Genomic DNA, 14,716 nt, shown 5'->3' with positions numbered 1-14,716 from the left:
CCACATGTTGCCCCTGCTGCTGCACCTCTCCTGTCCACGCTCACACGCGCACACACACACTCATACACACACATCATAATTAATCCAGAAGCTTCCTGAGAAGGAAGGACATACATTATTTTGGTTGTGAAGGGCCCTCTTTTCCACACACACACACACACACATACACACACACACAGTCACATACATCTATGTAACTGCTGTGGTGTGAACACATGTACTCCCACACATATGACATGAATGAGCCCCCTCTGTGCTCCCTCATTAGCACCTCTCCACGTCCCACAGTAAAGTCATTAAAGCTCTCTCTCTCTCTCTCTCTCTCTCTCTCTCTCTCTCTCTCTCTCTCTCTCTCTCTCTCTCACTCTCTCTCCTTCTCTCTCTCTCTCTCTCTCTCTCTCTCTCTCTCTCTCTCTCTCTCTCTCTCTCTCTCTCTCTCTCTCTCCATCATTCTCTCTCTCTCCTTCTCTCTCTCCTTCTCTCTCTCTCTCTCTCTCTCTCTCCTCTCTCTCTCTCTCTCTCTCGCGCTTTCCTGAACCTGCTGCATTCTGTCTCTCTTCCTCCGTCTCCATCTCTGTCACTATCTATCTTGCCTGTCTCTCTTTCTTCTTTTGTGCCTATGTGTGCACAAAAAACACGTACACGCATATGCACATTCATGTGTGCTGTACACAGATGGATACATGCAGATACCGTACAGTCACATAGTCATGACAGAGAGTGCGACATGACGGCCAGCGGACATCCTAACCCTTCTCTCTCTCTCGCCCTCTCTGCCTCTCTAGTGAGTGTGGTGCTGAAGGAGAGGAGGAGTAAGGACAGTGTGACTCTGGCCTGGCAGGAACCTGACCGCCCCAGTGGAGGGGTAGTAGAGTACGAAGTGATTTACTATGAGAAGGTAAGACACACCTCCCCTCCTTTCCTCTGTGTTTCCTCCATCATCGAGGGGTGTTGGTTGGGCCCAAGGCCCAGCTTTAATGAGTTGTTTATCATATGAGAACACAGTCCAGACCCAGTGCCCTGGCTCCCCTGATCCCTGCTGCTCACACCAACAGGACAGCTGTGAACAAACATTGGCACGCTGTTACAATTAAGAGAATGACGACAACAAAGAAATGTATGTGTGTACGTGTGTGTGTGTGTGTGTGTGTCTCAGTCAGACAGTCATTAGGTGTAATACAGTGTTAATCTGTGTAGAACTCTTATTAGAGTATTTCAGTCATCTGTCCAGTAGACTCCCTCCTGTCCTCCAGACTCCTGCTGGCCGAGCCGGTACACGGCTCCCAGAGGAGACACTCCCTCCCTCCCTCTGCCTGCCAGCTGGCCTCCGCATGGACACCCTACATGGCCATGTTTATGAATGAGCTTCAATGAAAGTTGATTCCTCATTATTCATTCATGGGCCTTCATCATGGGCCTTCCTCTTGGTTTAATGTCTTTCTCTCTCTCTCTCTCTCTCTCTCTCTCTCTCTCTCTCTCTCTCTCTCTCTCTCTCTCTCTCTCTTTCTCTCTCTTTCTCTCTCTTTCTCTCTCTCTTTCCCTCTCTTGCTCGCTCTTCCTTTCTCTGTCCAGAACCAGAGGGAACAGAACTACACGGTTCTGAAGACGCGCTCCCACATGATGACGGTGGACGGGTTGAAGCCAGGGACCACCTACGTGTTCCGTGTCCGCGCCCGCACCGAGGGGGGCTACGGCACCTACGGGGGAGAGATCGAACTGGAGACCAGCCACGAAGGTGAGCGTCTCTCCATTTCTCTCTGGCTCCCTTTCTTTTGCTCTTTTCACTCTCTTTCTGTCTCCCTCTCTCTCTCTTTACAGCTTTCTATGGCCTCTTTCTCTCTCTCTCTCGAACTGTCTACTTCACTTTCTCTCTCTATAGCTTAGTCTCCCGGTCTCTCTCTGTCTCTCCCTCTATTTCCCTCTACTCTCTCTCTCTCTCTCTCTCTCTGTATTTCCTTCTCTCTGATTGGTCTCCACAAATCTATGGTTGCCTATTAGATTGAGTTGATCTAATATCAATCTTATCAATTTGATCTAATCTGATCGATCTCATTGATCACTTAAGAGAGACAGAGAGAGAGAAAGAGAGAGAGTCTCGGTGAATGTGCTCAGTTAATGAAATACGAGATCAATGCCAATCTATGCCTGCATTGGCCATTCATTTGCCTGAGAGGGCTGTCTACACACCCACACACCCTACACGCACACCTACACACACACCCTACACACACACACATGCTGGTTCTTAGCTAAGCTTGATAAATGGGGTATTTGTTTTGAGTAATGGCTCGATTGGTGCAGCTAAAAAAATCAATGGTGCTTTGCAGAAACTTTTACAGCAGGCTTGTTATGTGGAATGTTAACATATCCATTTGGACAGAACGGGGAGATTGGAATGTGTTTAACGTCAGCTCTCATACAGGGAATCTACAGATGGAAAAGACTTTTCATCTTAGAGCTCATCAGCTACACACACCCACACACACACACACACACACACACTTTCTTCAACCTGAAAAACACACGCACGTACGCACACACACACTGTCTTCTATGACACACACACTGACTTTACACACATACACACACGCATCTACGCATACATTTGAGATATGCATGAAATAAATGATACTGTTCTCTCTCAGACATGCACACACACACACACATCTGAGCCTGTGTTGTGTCCACTGCAGATATCCTGGCCATAGGAGACCCTAACCAGGTCACCATCCTGGTGGTGTCCATAGGCGGAGGCATCATCCTGCTCATCTTCCTGGTCGCTTGCTTTGTCGTTAGTGGAAGGTGAGGCAATTATAATACACACATACACAGTTTTTTTACACAATGAACAAGCCAAGTTTCCATGTGTGTGTTTGTGTGCGTGTGTTTGTGTGTGTGTGTGTGTGTGTGTGTTTGTGTGTGTGTGTGTGTGTGTGTGTGTTTGTGTTTGTGTGTGTGTAGATCCACAGTTTTCTTTTCTGACACTAATCTTTGATGAATCAGCGGCTGTTAAAATCCTGTCAAAGAAGGCAGGAATACAATAGAGATGAGAGTGGAGAATAGATGAAGTCTGTGTGCTGCTCAGAGATCACTGGCTCCAGCTCCCTGGAAGGAGGCGAAGGAGGAGAGAGGGATGACAGGCTGTTGTGATTTATAGAGCCTGTAAATGAATGTTTATCCCATACATGCTTTGATTAGATTAAACACAAACACACCCACCCGCACCCACACACACACACACACACACATAGACACAGGTCTGTAAAACCATTAGTATTGATTGAGGTGATTGCCTATCAGGCTGAGTGCTCTATTCACTATTGACCAGGAGGGATCTAATCAGGGGAGACTCCAGCACACACACACAAACACACACATATGCAAACTAACACAAACACACACACAGACTTACACACATATACACACAAACGAACCCATACATGCACATACATCCACACACACACGCACAACACCACAGTTTGTGTTTTGATTACTACTCTCAAACTATCCAAACATTTCAGACTACACACAGATCTGTGCACAGGAATTGAGCAGGGAGACATAGCAAGGTGCCAAACATAGTGTTCTAGGAGCCCACACGTAAACACACATTAACACACACAGATAATCAGGTTTCACAGACAGCAAGGTGTTAACTAGGTTTTACAGGAAGCTCGATACTTCTCCATCAATTACAGCTGCTCCGCTCTGTCTTGCCCTCCCTCCATCTCCTCATTTGCGTGTGACGGTAAAGGGGGTGGCTGGTGGGAATGGCGGTGGCGGTGGGGGGGGGGGGGGGGTGGCGGTGTTGATTAGCTCTCTGCTGAAGAGTCTGTGAACGTATATCAAAGGGTGTGTGTTTGCCTGTATATGTGGAGGCTATTTGTGAGTGGATAGGGGATGGCAAGATCAAAGACAATACTTGAGAGACAAGGAAGTAAAAAACTGGGAGGGATTTGGATGGACAGAAGAGAAACTGAGGTGAAAGGATGGGCGGGAAAGTAATGAGGGAGCGCAGGGAAGGAGAAGAAGAAAGATGACGAGAGATTACAGAAAGCAGAGATCCGGATGAACGACAGAAGGGATCGAGGACACGGGTGGGTGAGAGAGGAATGAAGTGACGGGTTAGGGTGAGAGAGGGATGAAGTTTGCTCTGTGTGTGTATAAATGATAGATTGAAAGATGGAGTAAAGGAGTGAGAAGGGGGAGGTGGGGATGCAGAGAAAGGAACAAGCCAACAGGCAAGGGAAGGGGACGGAGAGCAGATTACAGCAAGACGGAGTGAGGATCAGAGGAAAGCAGCATGGTGAAAGATATCACTGATACATGCACTGGTCTCTCTCTCTCTCTCTCTCTCTCTCTCTCTCTCTCTCACACACACTCTCTCTCACTCTCTCCCTCTCCCTCTTTTCTGATTCTGATTCTGATTTCTGACTCTCGCACTCTCTCGGGTTCTCTAGTCTTCCTTCAGTCCTCTCTTCGCCCCGCAGTTTCATTCTCTCACGCACTCTTTCATCAGCCTTCATCCTCTCTCTGTTGAGCTTTCACTCTCTAGCTCTCAGTCACGCCACCGTGTGTGTGCGCGTGCCCTGTGTGTGTGCGCGCGCAGAGTTGAGGCAGCAGGAAGGTCATGTGGAGTCCCTGTCTCAGACCGAGGATACTTGAGCTAAGCAGCTCTGTTTCACCCTGGTTCATACTGGATGTGAACTACAGCTACATAGCTATTTCACTCAGTCAGAGCCGCTGCTATTCTTTTTCTAACAAACACACGCAGACACACACGCACACAAACGCACACATAGACACACGTCTTAGGCCCCCTGTAAAATGTACACATGTTTCTGTCAAAAAGGATAACATACACACAGTCATGGTGCGGCGCTGGGAGAGGAGGGAAGAATATTGCCGTGGAATGGCTCATAAACAGCCTGATTTGTGGCCTGCTCTGTTCTTTTCTGTTCTGGTTTAATAAAGTGGTGTTCTGCCATTGTTGCTACAGAAGGGAAACATGAGAACACGTCCAAACCCCCCAGACTCAGCACTGCACTGACAAAATAGCACCAGTTATTACGGCCCTGTCTGTGTGTGTGTGGGTGTGTGAGTGTGTGTGCCTGTGCGTTTGCGTGCGTTTTACTATGAGGGGGCTTTTGTCCGCAGGCGAGTGAATTGGCAGACTGGCAGGTGGGAACAATGGAAGAGAGAGAGAGAGAGAGACAGAGAGACAGAGAGACAGAGAGAGAGAGAGAGAGACACAGAGAGAGAGAGAGAGAGAGACACAGAGAGAGAGAGAGAGAGAGAGAGAGAGAGAGAGAGAGAGAGAGAGAGAGAGAGAGAGAGAGAGAGAGAGAGAGAGAGAGAGAGAGAGAGAGAGAGAGAGAGAGACACAGAGAGAGAGAGAGAGAGAGAGAGAGAGAGAGAGAGAGAGAGAGAGAGAGAGAGAGAGAGAGAGAGAGAGAGAGAGAGAGAGAGAGAGAGAGAGACTGGCATAGTGATGGAATCAGCAGATGGTGTGCGCTCATGAAACCATTCCCCCCTTCGGTTTCCTCTCTCCCTAAGAAGTAGTTAGACAAGTTGTTAGGGGTGCACCAGTCTATGTATGTGTGTGTGTGTGTGTGCGTGTGTGTCCTCTCTACTAATGATTATCAGGTGGTAAGAAGGCTCTCAGAGGGGTTGTAGATGAGCAATGCAGCATGCTTTGATTCACGGCCAGATCTTTTGTTACTTGCATGTGCTGTTATGTGGTGCCAGCGTTTTAAACAAGTACGAAGGAAGCACAACGTTTTTCTGCCGCCTTCTGTCTCGCCGTTTCGAACATTTCTGAGGAAGTCACGTCCGCTGAAAGTCTTCTGAAAGACCATCTCCTTGGGCCTGGTTTAGTGGCTTCTCCTGCCAGGAGCATGGTTAGCCAGAGCGTGTGGTGGGATGTGCTGGCGACTCAAGTTTGCTTCCATTGAAGCTCTGAGTAAAGCAGGCCGTTCAGAAAGGCTGCACAATCAGGCAGGGTGTAAGTCTGAGGCTGAGGCAGAGGCCAGGCTGTAAGTCAGAGGCTGAGACAGAGGCCAGGCTGTAAGTCAGAGGCTGAGGCAGAGGCCAGGTTTTAAGTCAGAGGCTGAGACAGAGGCCAGGCTGTAAGTCAGAGGCTGAGACAGAGGCCAGGTTTTAAGTCAGAGGCTGAGACAGAGGCCAGACTGTGGGGTAAGTCAGAGGCTGAGGCAGAGGCTGAAACAGAGGCTGAGACGGAGGCTGAGACAGAGGCTGAGACAGAGGCTGAGACAGAGGCTGAGACAGAGGCTGAGCCAGAGGCTGAGACGGAGGCTGAGACGGAGGCTGAGACAGAGGCTGAGACAGAGGCTGAGACAGAGACCAGGCTGTGAGGAGTGTCTGTCTAGACTATCTGAAGTTGATGCAAGAAAGAAGGGACAGATACTCTACATCCCTGATGGAGAGAACAAAGAAATAGATACTTCCAGTAGTGCCCTTTTTTATTCATTTCTCTATCACAGATACCTTACCTGTGGCGTCATAGCGAAGTGAAGTGATGGAGTGAGCGAGAGAAACGGAGGTGTCTTTGGAATGGGGGATGGGTTTAGCAGAAAGACTTAGGAAGTATAGTAGAGATGAGGGTCTTTTACATCTGCTTGAGGTTCTGCATAATGACATACGTGATACGAGGAGGAATGAAAACCACTATTCCTGTTTTTCTTAATACATCCTCTGTGAATGCATGGAGTGGCTCATGCTCAGGCTACATACAATGCTGGACATTGCCCTTAGTCATATTTAATCACCAGTGGACCCAGCGTGGTACAAACCTTTGTAAATGTGTGCTTTCATCCATTACATTGATGTCTGTCCATTTTCTATATAATAGCCCTAATGATGCCACAAGAATCAGGCACTTACAAGCCCACCTCTAAATGGTGCAGCGGGAGGTTGTGTGTGCGTGTGTTTGTGTGTGTGTGTGTGTGTGTGTGTGGGGGGGTGGGGGTGGGTGGGTGTGTGTGTGGGTGTGTGTGTTTGTGGGTGTGTGTGTGTGTGTGCTGTACAGCATGTGCATATTTGTGTGATAGTGTCTTTTTCGCTGGCATCTCAAGTCTTTGAACCAGATAAGCAGAGCTTGGGGCTGAAGAATCCAGCTTTGTCTGCAGAAAGCTCCAAACTAGCTTATCAACAGGAGCCGAGAGATGGCTGGTTGCCAGGGGTCCCGTGCTCTCAGTGTGGATCATGCTGTTCGTATCGTACTAAGCTCACAGGACACATGTTCTACGTGGACCTCCGGAGCGGGCTAACAGCATTAGGAACACGCAGAGCTGTTTGGGCAATTGCAGGCAGTTGCAGCTGAGATGATTCACATGATCTCACACACACACACATGCGAGTGTTTGGCCTAATCACCTAGTATTGGCTGTGGTGTCGTTAAGGAAATTAGGCACACTGATACACTGAGGCCCTGTTAACATAAAGATACACTTCAGCTAATGATGGTGATGATGACATGCACCCCCCCCCCCCCACCTCCTCTCCCTGCTTCCTCTCCTCCCCCCATCCATCATGTGCCCTCTGACCACACAGATAAGAATCCTGCCACATTAGGCCAATTAGCTGGACCGCCGTTCTTCTACTCTGGTCTTTTTTGGTCCCAACTGTATTTTCTTCTCATCCTTTCCTTTTCATCTCATTTCTCCTCTTTTCCATGCTCTCCTTTCCTTCTCTCCTCTTCTCCTTCTCCTCTCCTCACCTCCTTTCTCTTCAACTCTTTTCTTCTGTCTTCTCCTCTTTTCTCCCCTCCTCCTCTTTCCGGTCCGGCTGTGCACTTACTCTAATGAATCGGTGCTAAATTAAATGTTTCCAAACACGTTTTAATGAAACACAGACAGATTTATTAGTCATAACTCTATTGCTAATCATGTCCCCTTCCTAATAATTACGTCTGGCTGAGTAAATCTTTTTACAGAGCGGTCAGAGAGCTTTGGGTGAATGCCAACAGGGGGGGCGGGAAAGCCAAGGTGCAACTCTCCTTCTCTCAAACTCCCTCTTGAATGTTTCTTTTGTTCGGCCTTTATTCTTGTTCTTTGTTTCTTTTCGTCATCGACGTGCTATCCTCACCATGAAAGAATTAGGTGTTAGCTGACAAACATGATCTTTTTCAGACCCGAGACAAGGAGTAAATTTGGCATGAAAATGCGAGATTGAAATTGAATCAATTTATCTAATTCCACATAATTACATTTGATTTAATAGCTTGATATTAGATGGAATTTCTATTATTATGAGTAATGATGGTAATGAAAACCACAGCAGGACTTTTGTGTCTGGGTCTATCTGTGTGTGTGTGTGTGTCATAATGTTACCTTTAGTCTAAGCATCCACTCCCACTGATTGCAAGCCCAAGAGAGGGGAGGATGGAGGGGGTCAGGAATTAGCTGGGATGGATGGATGGAAACTAAGAATGTGTGTCATTCTATTCATTTCATTATGTTCCATAAGAAAAAGTATACTTTGTAATGACTTTGTCTGTTCATACTAACAACCACTGACACAGAATATATTGTCCCCTGACTCTTGTCTCCCTGACTATATCAGTTTCTCCTTCAGTCCATCAGTTGTCTAACACTAATCCCATTAAGGCAGGCTTGTCATATAAAACTCTCTGAATGATACCGCTCCACATGCTTTTACACACACTTTAATAGCTGTCCCAGCTTCTGCAGTTAAGATTCCACCAAGGTTATTCTGAAACACACACACACAAACACACACGCACACACACACTATTTGCATTTGAGCTGTCTCTGTGCATATTTGAACAGGGGGATCACATTGTTTTCCTTCGCTCCCTCTTCCAAGGATACTTTGACATCCATATTTACACAGAATTTCTCCCTCGCTCTCCCCTCTCCTCAGAACTTTCCAGCTCTTCACAGAGTCACATCCAACTCTGTGTTTTGCCGTAGTTGAGTGGAAGTTTCCTTTTGTTTGATCTCTCTCTCGCCCCCTTTCTCTCACCTTCTGTCTGCCTCTCTTTTTCTTTTTTTTCTCTCTTACTAACACACACACACGTCAGCTTTCACAGTGCAGAGAGCCTGTGTTCAGCAGTTGCTTAGTGGGGGTCTTTGTGTGGATCCCTCTGAGAGACAAGGGCACCTGAGTCAGCGATGGAGCTCTGGATACGCCTGGTGCAGACAGGCTCTGTCCCACGGCTCCAGCGACTCCCGGCCTTCTCTCTTCTCCTTTATCTGTCCATCTCGCTCCCTCGCTCACACCTCTTCTGTATCCCTCGCTATTTCCTCTTCAGTCTCTGCTTTCACCATAGCCTGCTTCTATGCATACAACTATGCCTGTCATCAGCTCTTTCCATCCCTCCCACCCTTCCATCTATCCCTCCCTCCTTCCCTCCTTCCCTCCTTCCCTCCTTCCCTCCTTCCCTCCTTCCCTCCTTCCCTCCTTCCCTCCCTCCCTTCCATCCATCCATCCCAAAAACCCACCCTCACTCCCTCACTTCCACCGTCCCCTCCTGCGATCCCTCCCATCCTCCATCCCATCCTCCTTCCTTCCCTCCATCCCTTTTGTCCATTGCCCCTTTCAATGCCACCCTCCCTCCCTCCCTCCCTCCCTCCCTCCCTCCCTCCCTCCCTCCCTCCCTCCCTCCCTCCCTCCCTCCCTCCCTCCCTCCCTCCCTCCCTCCCTCCCTCCCTCTTTCTTTCTTTCTTTCTTTCTTTCTTTCTTTCCCTCCCTCCCTCCCTCCCTCCCTCCCTCCCTCCCTCCCTCCCTCCCTCCCTCCCTCCCTCCCTCCCTCTCTGTCTCTCTCTCTCTCCCTCCCTCCATGGTTCTCTGTGTGATTGCTTGTTAGTTAGTATGCAGTGACGGACCCCTGCAGTGTGCTCCTCACCACATCCCCCCTGTCAGCAGAAAGACACAACACTTCCACTCCTCCTCTCAAACAACGACAGAACAGAGGGAGTCAGATCTGAGGCTGGGACCTACAGAGAGAGAGGGGGGATAGAGAGAGAGAGAGAGAGAGAGAGAGAGAGAGAGAGAGAGAGAGAGAGAGAGAGAGAGAGAGAGAGAGACAGAGAGACAGAGAGACAGAGAGACAGAGACAGAGACAATAAAGGACAGTGTATTGTATGTAGGGTAAGTCGATGTGCCGAGAAAGTGAACAAGATGGAGAGGGAGAGATAAGAAAGATTATTGTCTCTAGAGTGTTACTGTTAGATAAAGGAGAGAAGAAAGAAAAGAGAGGGGGGCTGAGAGAAATCAAGAGAGAGCTGGACATGGGGCTTGAGGAAGAGGGGTTGTCAGAGTAACGATGGAGGGAGAGAACACGGGAATGAGAGAGAGAGAAAGAGAGAAAGAGAGGGAGGGATGTGATGATAATATATGGATGTGGTTCTATGAAGGTGGAAGCTGGCTAGCCAAATGACAAATGGGTCTCGGGTGACAGAGTATTATAATAAAAAGTAAATTGATATGCAAATGTGGAACGTGTAGCTCCTGGAGGACAGGGATAGCCTGTTGTCCTCATCGGAGTGGAACAGAGAGGGGAGGGGGGAGGGGTAGGGGGGAGCATCGGTGTGTGATACAGATATGTGTTAGGCGCACATCATTTTGCGTGTGGTTGTATGTGTTTCTGTGAGTGTGTGTCTTTCTGTCAATGTGTGTGCGTGTATTGCTTATGAGAAATAGTGGAGTGTGCGATTGTTAAATAGGATAGGAGCGTGCCGGAACAGTGGCCTCGGCACCTGGGATGACAGATGGACACAAGTTTGGACTGAGAGAGAGAGACAGAGAGACAGAGAAACGGAGACAAAGTGGGAGAAAGATTGCCGACAGACAGGAGAAAAGAGAGTATAAAATTACCCTGGAATAGACAAGACGTGTAGAAACCATTGTGCATGGCAGGACTATTACAGAGACAGTGGCAGCCCTGGATTACTGGTGTAAATCTCCTAAGGGGAAAAGAGGAAAAAAGAGGAAAAAGAAAAAGGAGATCATGGAGAGCTTTCTTTGGACCTCCTGGAGGTCTCACTGCTTGACTGCAGCAGAGCCCTTCGAGAGAGAATACCACGGAGCTGCTGAAAATGTTTGTGCATACAGTCCACCTCACCAGCTCCTCTGTCTGAAGCTGGGGGTTGGCCCGATCTACTGAAGAGAGAGAAGCGTGAGAGGGAGGGAGAGAGGAGGGGAGGGGAGGGGAGAGAGTAGGAGAGGGGGGTGAGAGCGATGAAAGGAGGGGAGGTAAAGACGTAAGGAGAGAGAGGGAAGAGATAGAAAAGAAGAAAGGGGAGGGAAGAAAGAGGAGGGGAGGTATGGAAGAGAGGAACAGGATGATAGAATAATGAAGGAAAGAAGGGGAGGGATGGAAAGGGAGTAAAGGGGAGCGGAGGGGAGGGAGGGGAGTTGAGGGGATATTGAGAAAAGAAGAAAGGGAGAGAAGACTAGAGGGAAGAAATAGTAAGGGAGAAAGAGAGAGAGGAGAGAGAATGGGGGAAGAGGAAGAAAGGAAGGGGAGAGAAGGGAAGGATTGGCTCCTTTGTTGAAGGGAATCATGTCTCTATTTCTCTTGTTGCTTCCTGATGTCATTGAGGAAGTAAGAATGATCTGGCAAAATATTCAGATGGTTAGAAATCACATGGACCCTTCAAAGACAACTGAGAGGAAATATAGGATGGCGATTGGAGACGGTCAGCCCAGATCTTTGAGTCCAGCAGCAGATGTGTCAGGAGAAGGAGAGGGGAAACAGGTTCACCTCTCCCTCTCTACCCTGGGTTTAAATCTGCTACGCTAATGATTCATGACACTGTTAACTGGAGAGGAGAAATGAGTCTCTCTGTAATTACTATGGAAATGTGTTCTCTCTCTCTCTCTCTCTCTCTCTCTCTCTCTCTCTCTCTCTCTCTCTCTCTCTCTCTCACTCACAAATAAACACACACACACACACACACCAACACACTGAGCCCAGATACGCCCCCACAGTGATGAGGAAGTGTTTCGTCAGTGGGCTTGGGCTGTGCCTTGAGCAGGTGCAGGGGTGTGGGAGTGGGAGTGTGTGTTCCCCTGTGGGGGTTTTGCATTTTGGGGGCAGAGGTGGGACCCCTTTTCCCCATTCACCATATGCTCTAAACACATGCCCCCAGGTGGCTTGGGAGTGTGTGTGTGTGTGTGTGTGTGTGTTGAAGGTAATGATCACAGTCCCTGTGTGTGGCTCTGGCTTGAACCCAGCTGATAAACATGTGGGACCCCATCCCTCCTCCCCCACCTCCTAAGCCCTTTAACCATGCCCCCATAGACCCCATCAATAACAACCCTCTAACCCACCCAAGGGACTCCCGGCACTACCACATGGCTCTATGCGTGCGTGTTTGTGTGTGTGTGTGTGTTCTACCCCATAACCCTCTCGCTCCAGGTTTATGCCAGTATTCCCCAGACAGCCTATTGAAGTCTGAGTTATTCCATCCGTTCAGCTGTGTAAAAACTAACACTAGGATTAAACACCAAATGACTGTGATATGTGCTGGAGCTAACAAGACCTCTTCTTACCTCACCTCACCCCTCCCTGCCCCTCCTCACCCCTCCCTCTCTCTACCCCTTCTCCCTCTCTCTTCCTCCTACCACCTAAAACATATTTCACCTTCTTTTTTCTGTGGGATCCTTAAGTTATCCTTGCTTTCTTTTCACCCTTCCTCGCTCTCTTGGTTAGTTGTTGTTCTCGTCCTTTTTTTGTCTCTTTCTTTATTTCTTCATCCCAGACCTTTCCTCCTCCCTCGCTTCATCATCCCGGTTAAATATAGAATTCACTTTGAAACACTACTCAACACCTGCAAAGAACTTGTCCCATCTTTGACTATATAGAAAATCGATATGTGCATTTTATTTTATAATTAGTATTATCACTGTCCTGTTTTGTTTAGGAAGAGCAGAGAGGAGAGGAGAGGACTGGGGAGTGGAGGACAGGAAAGGATGAGAGACAAAACATATCCAATTTATGTGGTGTTTTAGTACCTGACAATTTGAAAATGGCTTTTTATGTTTTGGGCTAAAACTCAGTGATTGAATTTAAGAGAGTGTTAAAATGGTGACAGTGTTATGATCAGTTGGGTTGTTAAGCCCTGTGTTTGGGTACTGGAGTTTTACAGAGCGGAGATAAACAGATTGTGTCCTGAATGCCTCCCCCCAGCCCACCACTGTGATGCTGTCACACCACAGTAACCTCAACACATCCTCACAGCAGGACTGCTGGCCTGGACTGATCACACCATCAATACTTGCTATTGACTACTGAATTGATCGTGTGTGTGTGTGTGTGTGTTTGGTATAGGTGCGGCCTATAGGACTGTGTTAATGCATGGGTCTATAGAAGAATGTTAAGCCAATGACATAGAGAAAAAGGATCTGTCGGTTCAGTGCACTCACTCTCACACACACACACACGCACACACGCACACACACACACACACACAGACACACACACACACACACAGGCTCCTACTTAATGAGAGTGGAAGACAGAGAGAGTTCCTCAGGCTCCTGTAAAGGCCAACCAGATAGAGGAGAGGTTGAAAGAGAGAAAAAAGCATTTCGAAAATACTGTATCTCTCCCTCCACAACACAGTCTGTGCCACTCAGTCTGTCTTGAGTACATCATGGGATCATCTACACACACTCACACACACACACACACACACACACACACCGTTGAGGTAGGATGTGGATCATGTCATTAACGTGTTGCTGTGTTTGGTTTCGCAGGCACTGTGGTTACATCAAAGCCAAACAGGACCCCGATGAAGAAAAGATGCAGTTCCAACATGGCAGAGGTACACACATACATACTACACACACACTAACACCCACACACCTACACACACAAAGCTCTTTTGTGAGTGGCAGAAAGGGAGCAGCCATACAAAGTGAGCCGGTCTATTATATGTTGTTTATCAGGCTCTGCCTTGATCTAGCTCAGCTGCCTCTTCTGATGCATGAATGATAATTTACCTCATCAATATAACACTAACACACACACACTAAACATGCACAAAAATAAGAATATAAGAATAATATAGAAAAAGCACACCACGTAACAGCTGATGTTCTTCCTTTAACCCGACCCCCCCCCCCCCCCTCTACACACACAGTGAAGTTGCCTGGCAGCCGCACCTACATCCACCCCCACACCTATGAGGACCCCAACCAAGCCATCAGGGACTTTGCCAAGGAGATCGACGCCTCCAGCATCCGTATTGAGAGAGTGATAGGAGCTGGTGAGAGTTCCAGTCATCTCAGACAGCTCACACTGTCACATATGTACACACACATAACCGGCACATGGGATTGACTGGGACATCTAAATGTGACTGTGTTTGTGTGTGTGTGTGTGTGTAGGAGAGTTTGGGGAGGTGTGCAGTGGTCGTCTGCGTCTCCAGGGGAAGAGGGAGATCTACGTGGCCATCAAGAGTCTGAAGGCGGGCTACTCTGACAAACAGAGGCGGGACTTCCTGTCTGAGGCCAGCATCATGGGACAGTTTGACCACCCAAACATCATCAGGCTGGAGGGAGTGGTCACTCGATGTGAGTCTGATGGGGCTTCCTCCCTCGGTTTGTGTGTGTGAGTGTGTGACCATGCACGTGTGTGTTAGTGCGTGTGTCAGTGTGTGTGTGGGTGTGATTGAGAGCAGAGCTCCTGTTAATGAGAGTCAGACATGGACCTAGGATCAGA

General features: G+C 48.2%; 1 protein-coding gene across 1 annotated transcript in view; it reads left to right on the top strand.

Annotated features, from left to right (window-relative positions):
- Positions 1-14,716, top strand: part of LOC146271686 (ephrin type-A receptor 3-like) — a 53,316-nt gene that overhangs the window by 28,874 nt on the left and 9,726 nt on the right. The window contains exons 8-13 of the mRNA XM_084708438.1: positions 786-898; positions 1,573-1,735; positions 2,694-2,802; positions 13,750-13,817; positions 14,136-14,261; positions 14,383-14,568. Of these exons, the coding sequence (XP_084564564.1) occupies positions 786-898; positions 1,573-1,735; positions 2,694-2,802; positions 13,750-13,817; positions 14,136-14,261; positions 14,383-14,568 (765 nt within the window). The remainder of the gene's footprint in view (positions 1-785; positions 899-1,572; positions 1,736-2,693; positions 2,803-13,749; positions 13,818-14,135; positions 14,262-14,382; positions 14,569-14,716) is intronic.

This window comes from Hypomesus nipponensis, chromosome 10, assembly GCF_054491055.1.
Source record: "Hypomesus nipponensis isolate SF chromosome 10, ASM5449105v1, whole genome shotgun sequence".
NCBI classification, from domain to species: Eukaryota; Metazoa; Chordata; class Actinopteri; order Osmeriformes; family Osmeridae; genus Hypomesus; species Hypomesus nipponensis.
This window is presented reverse-complemented; position numbering and strand designations above follow the sequence as displayed.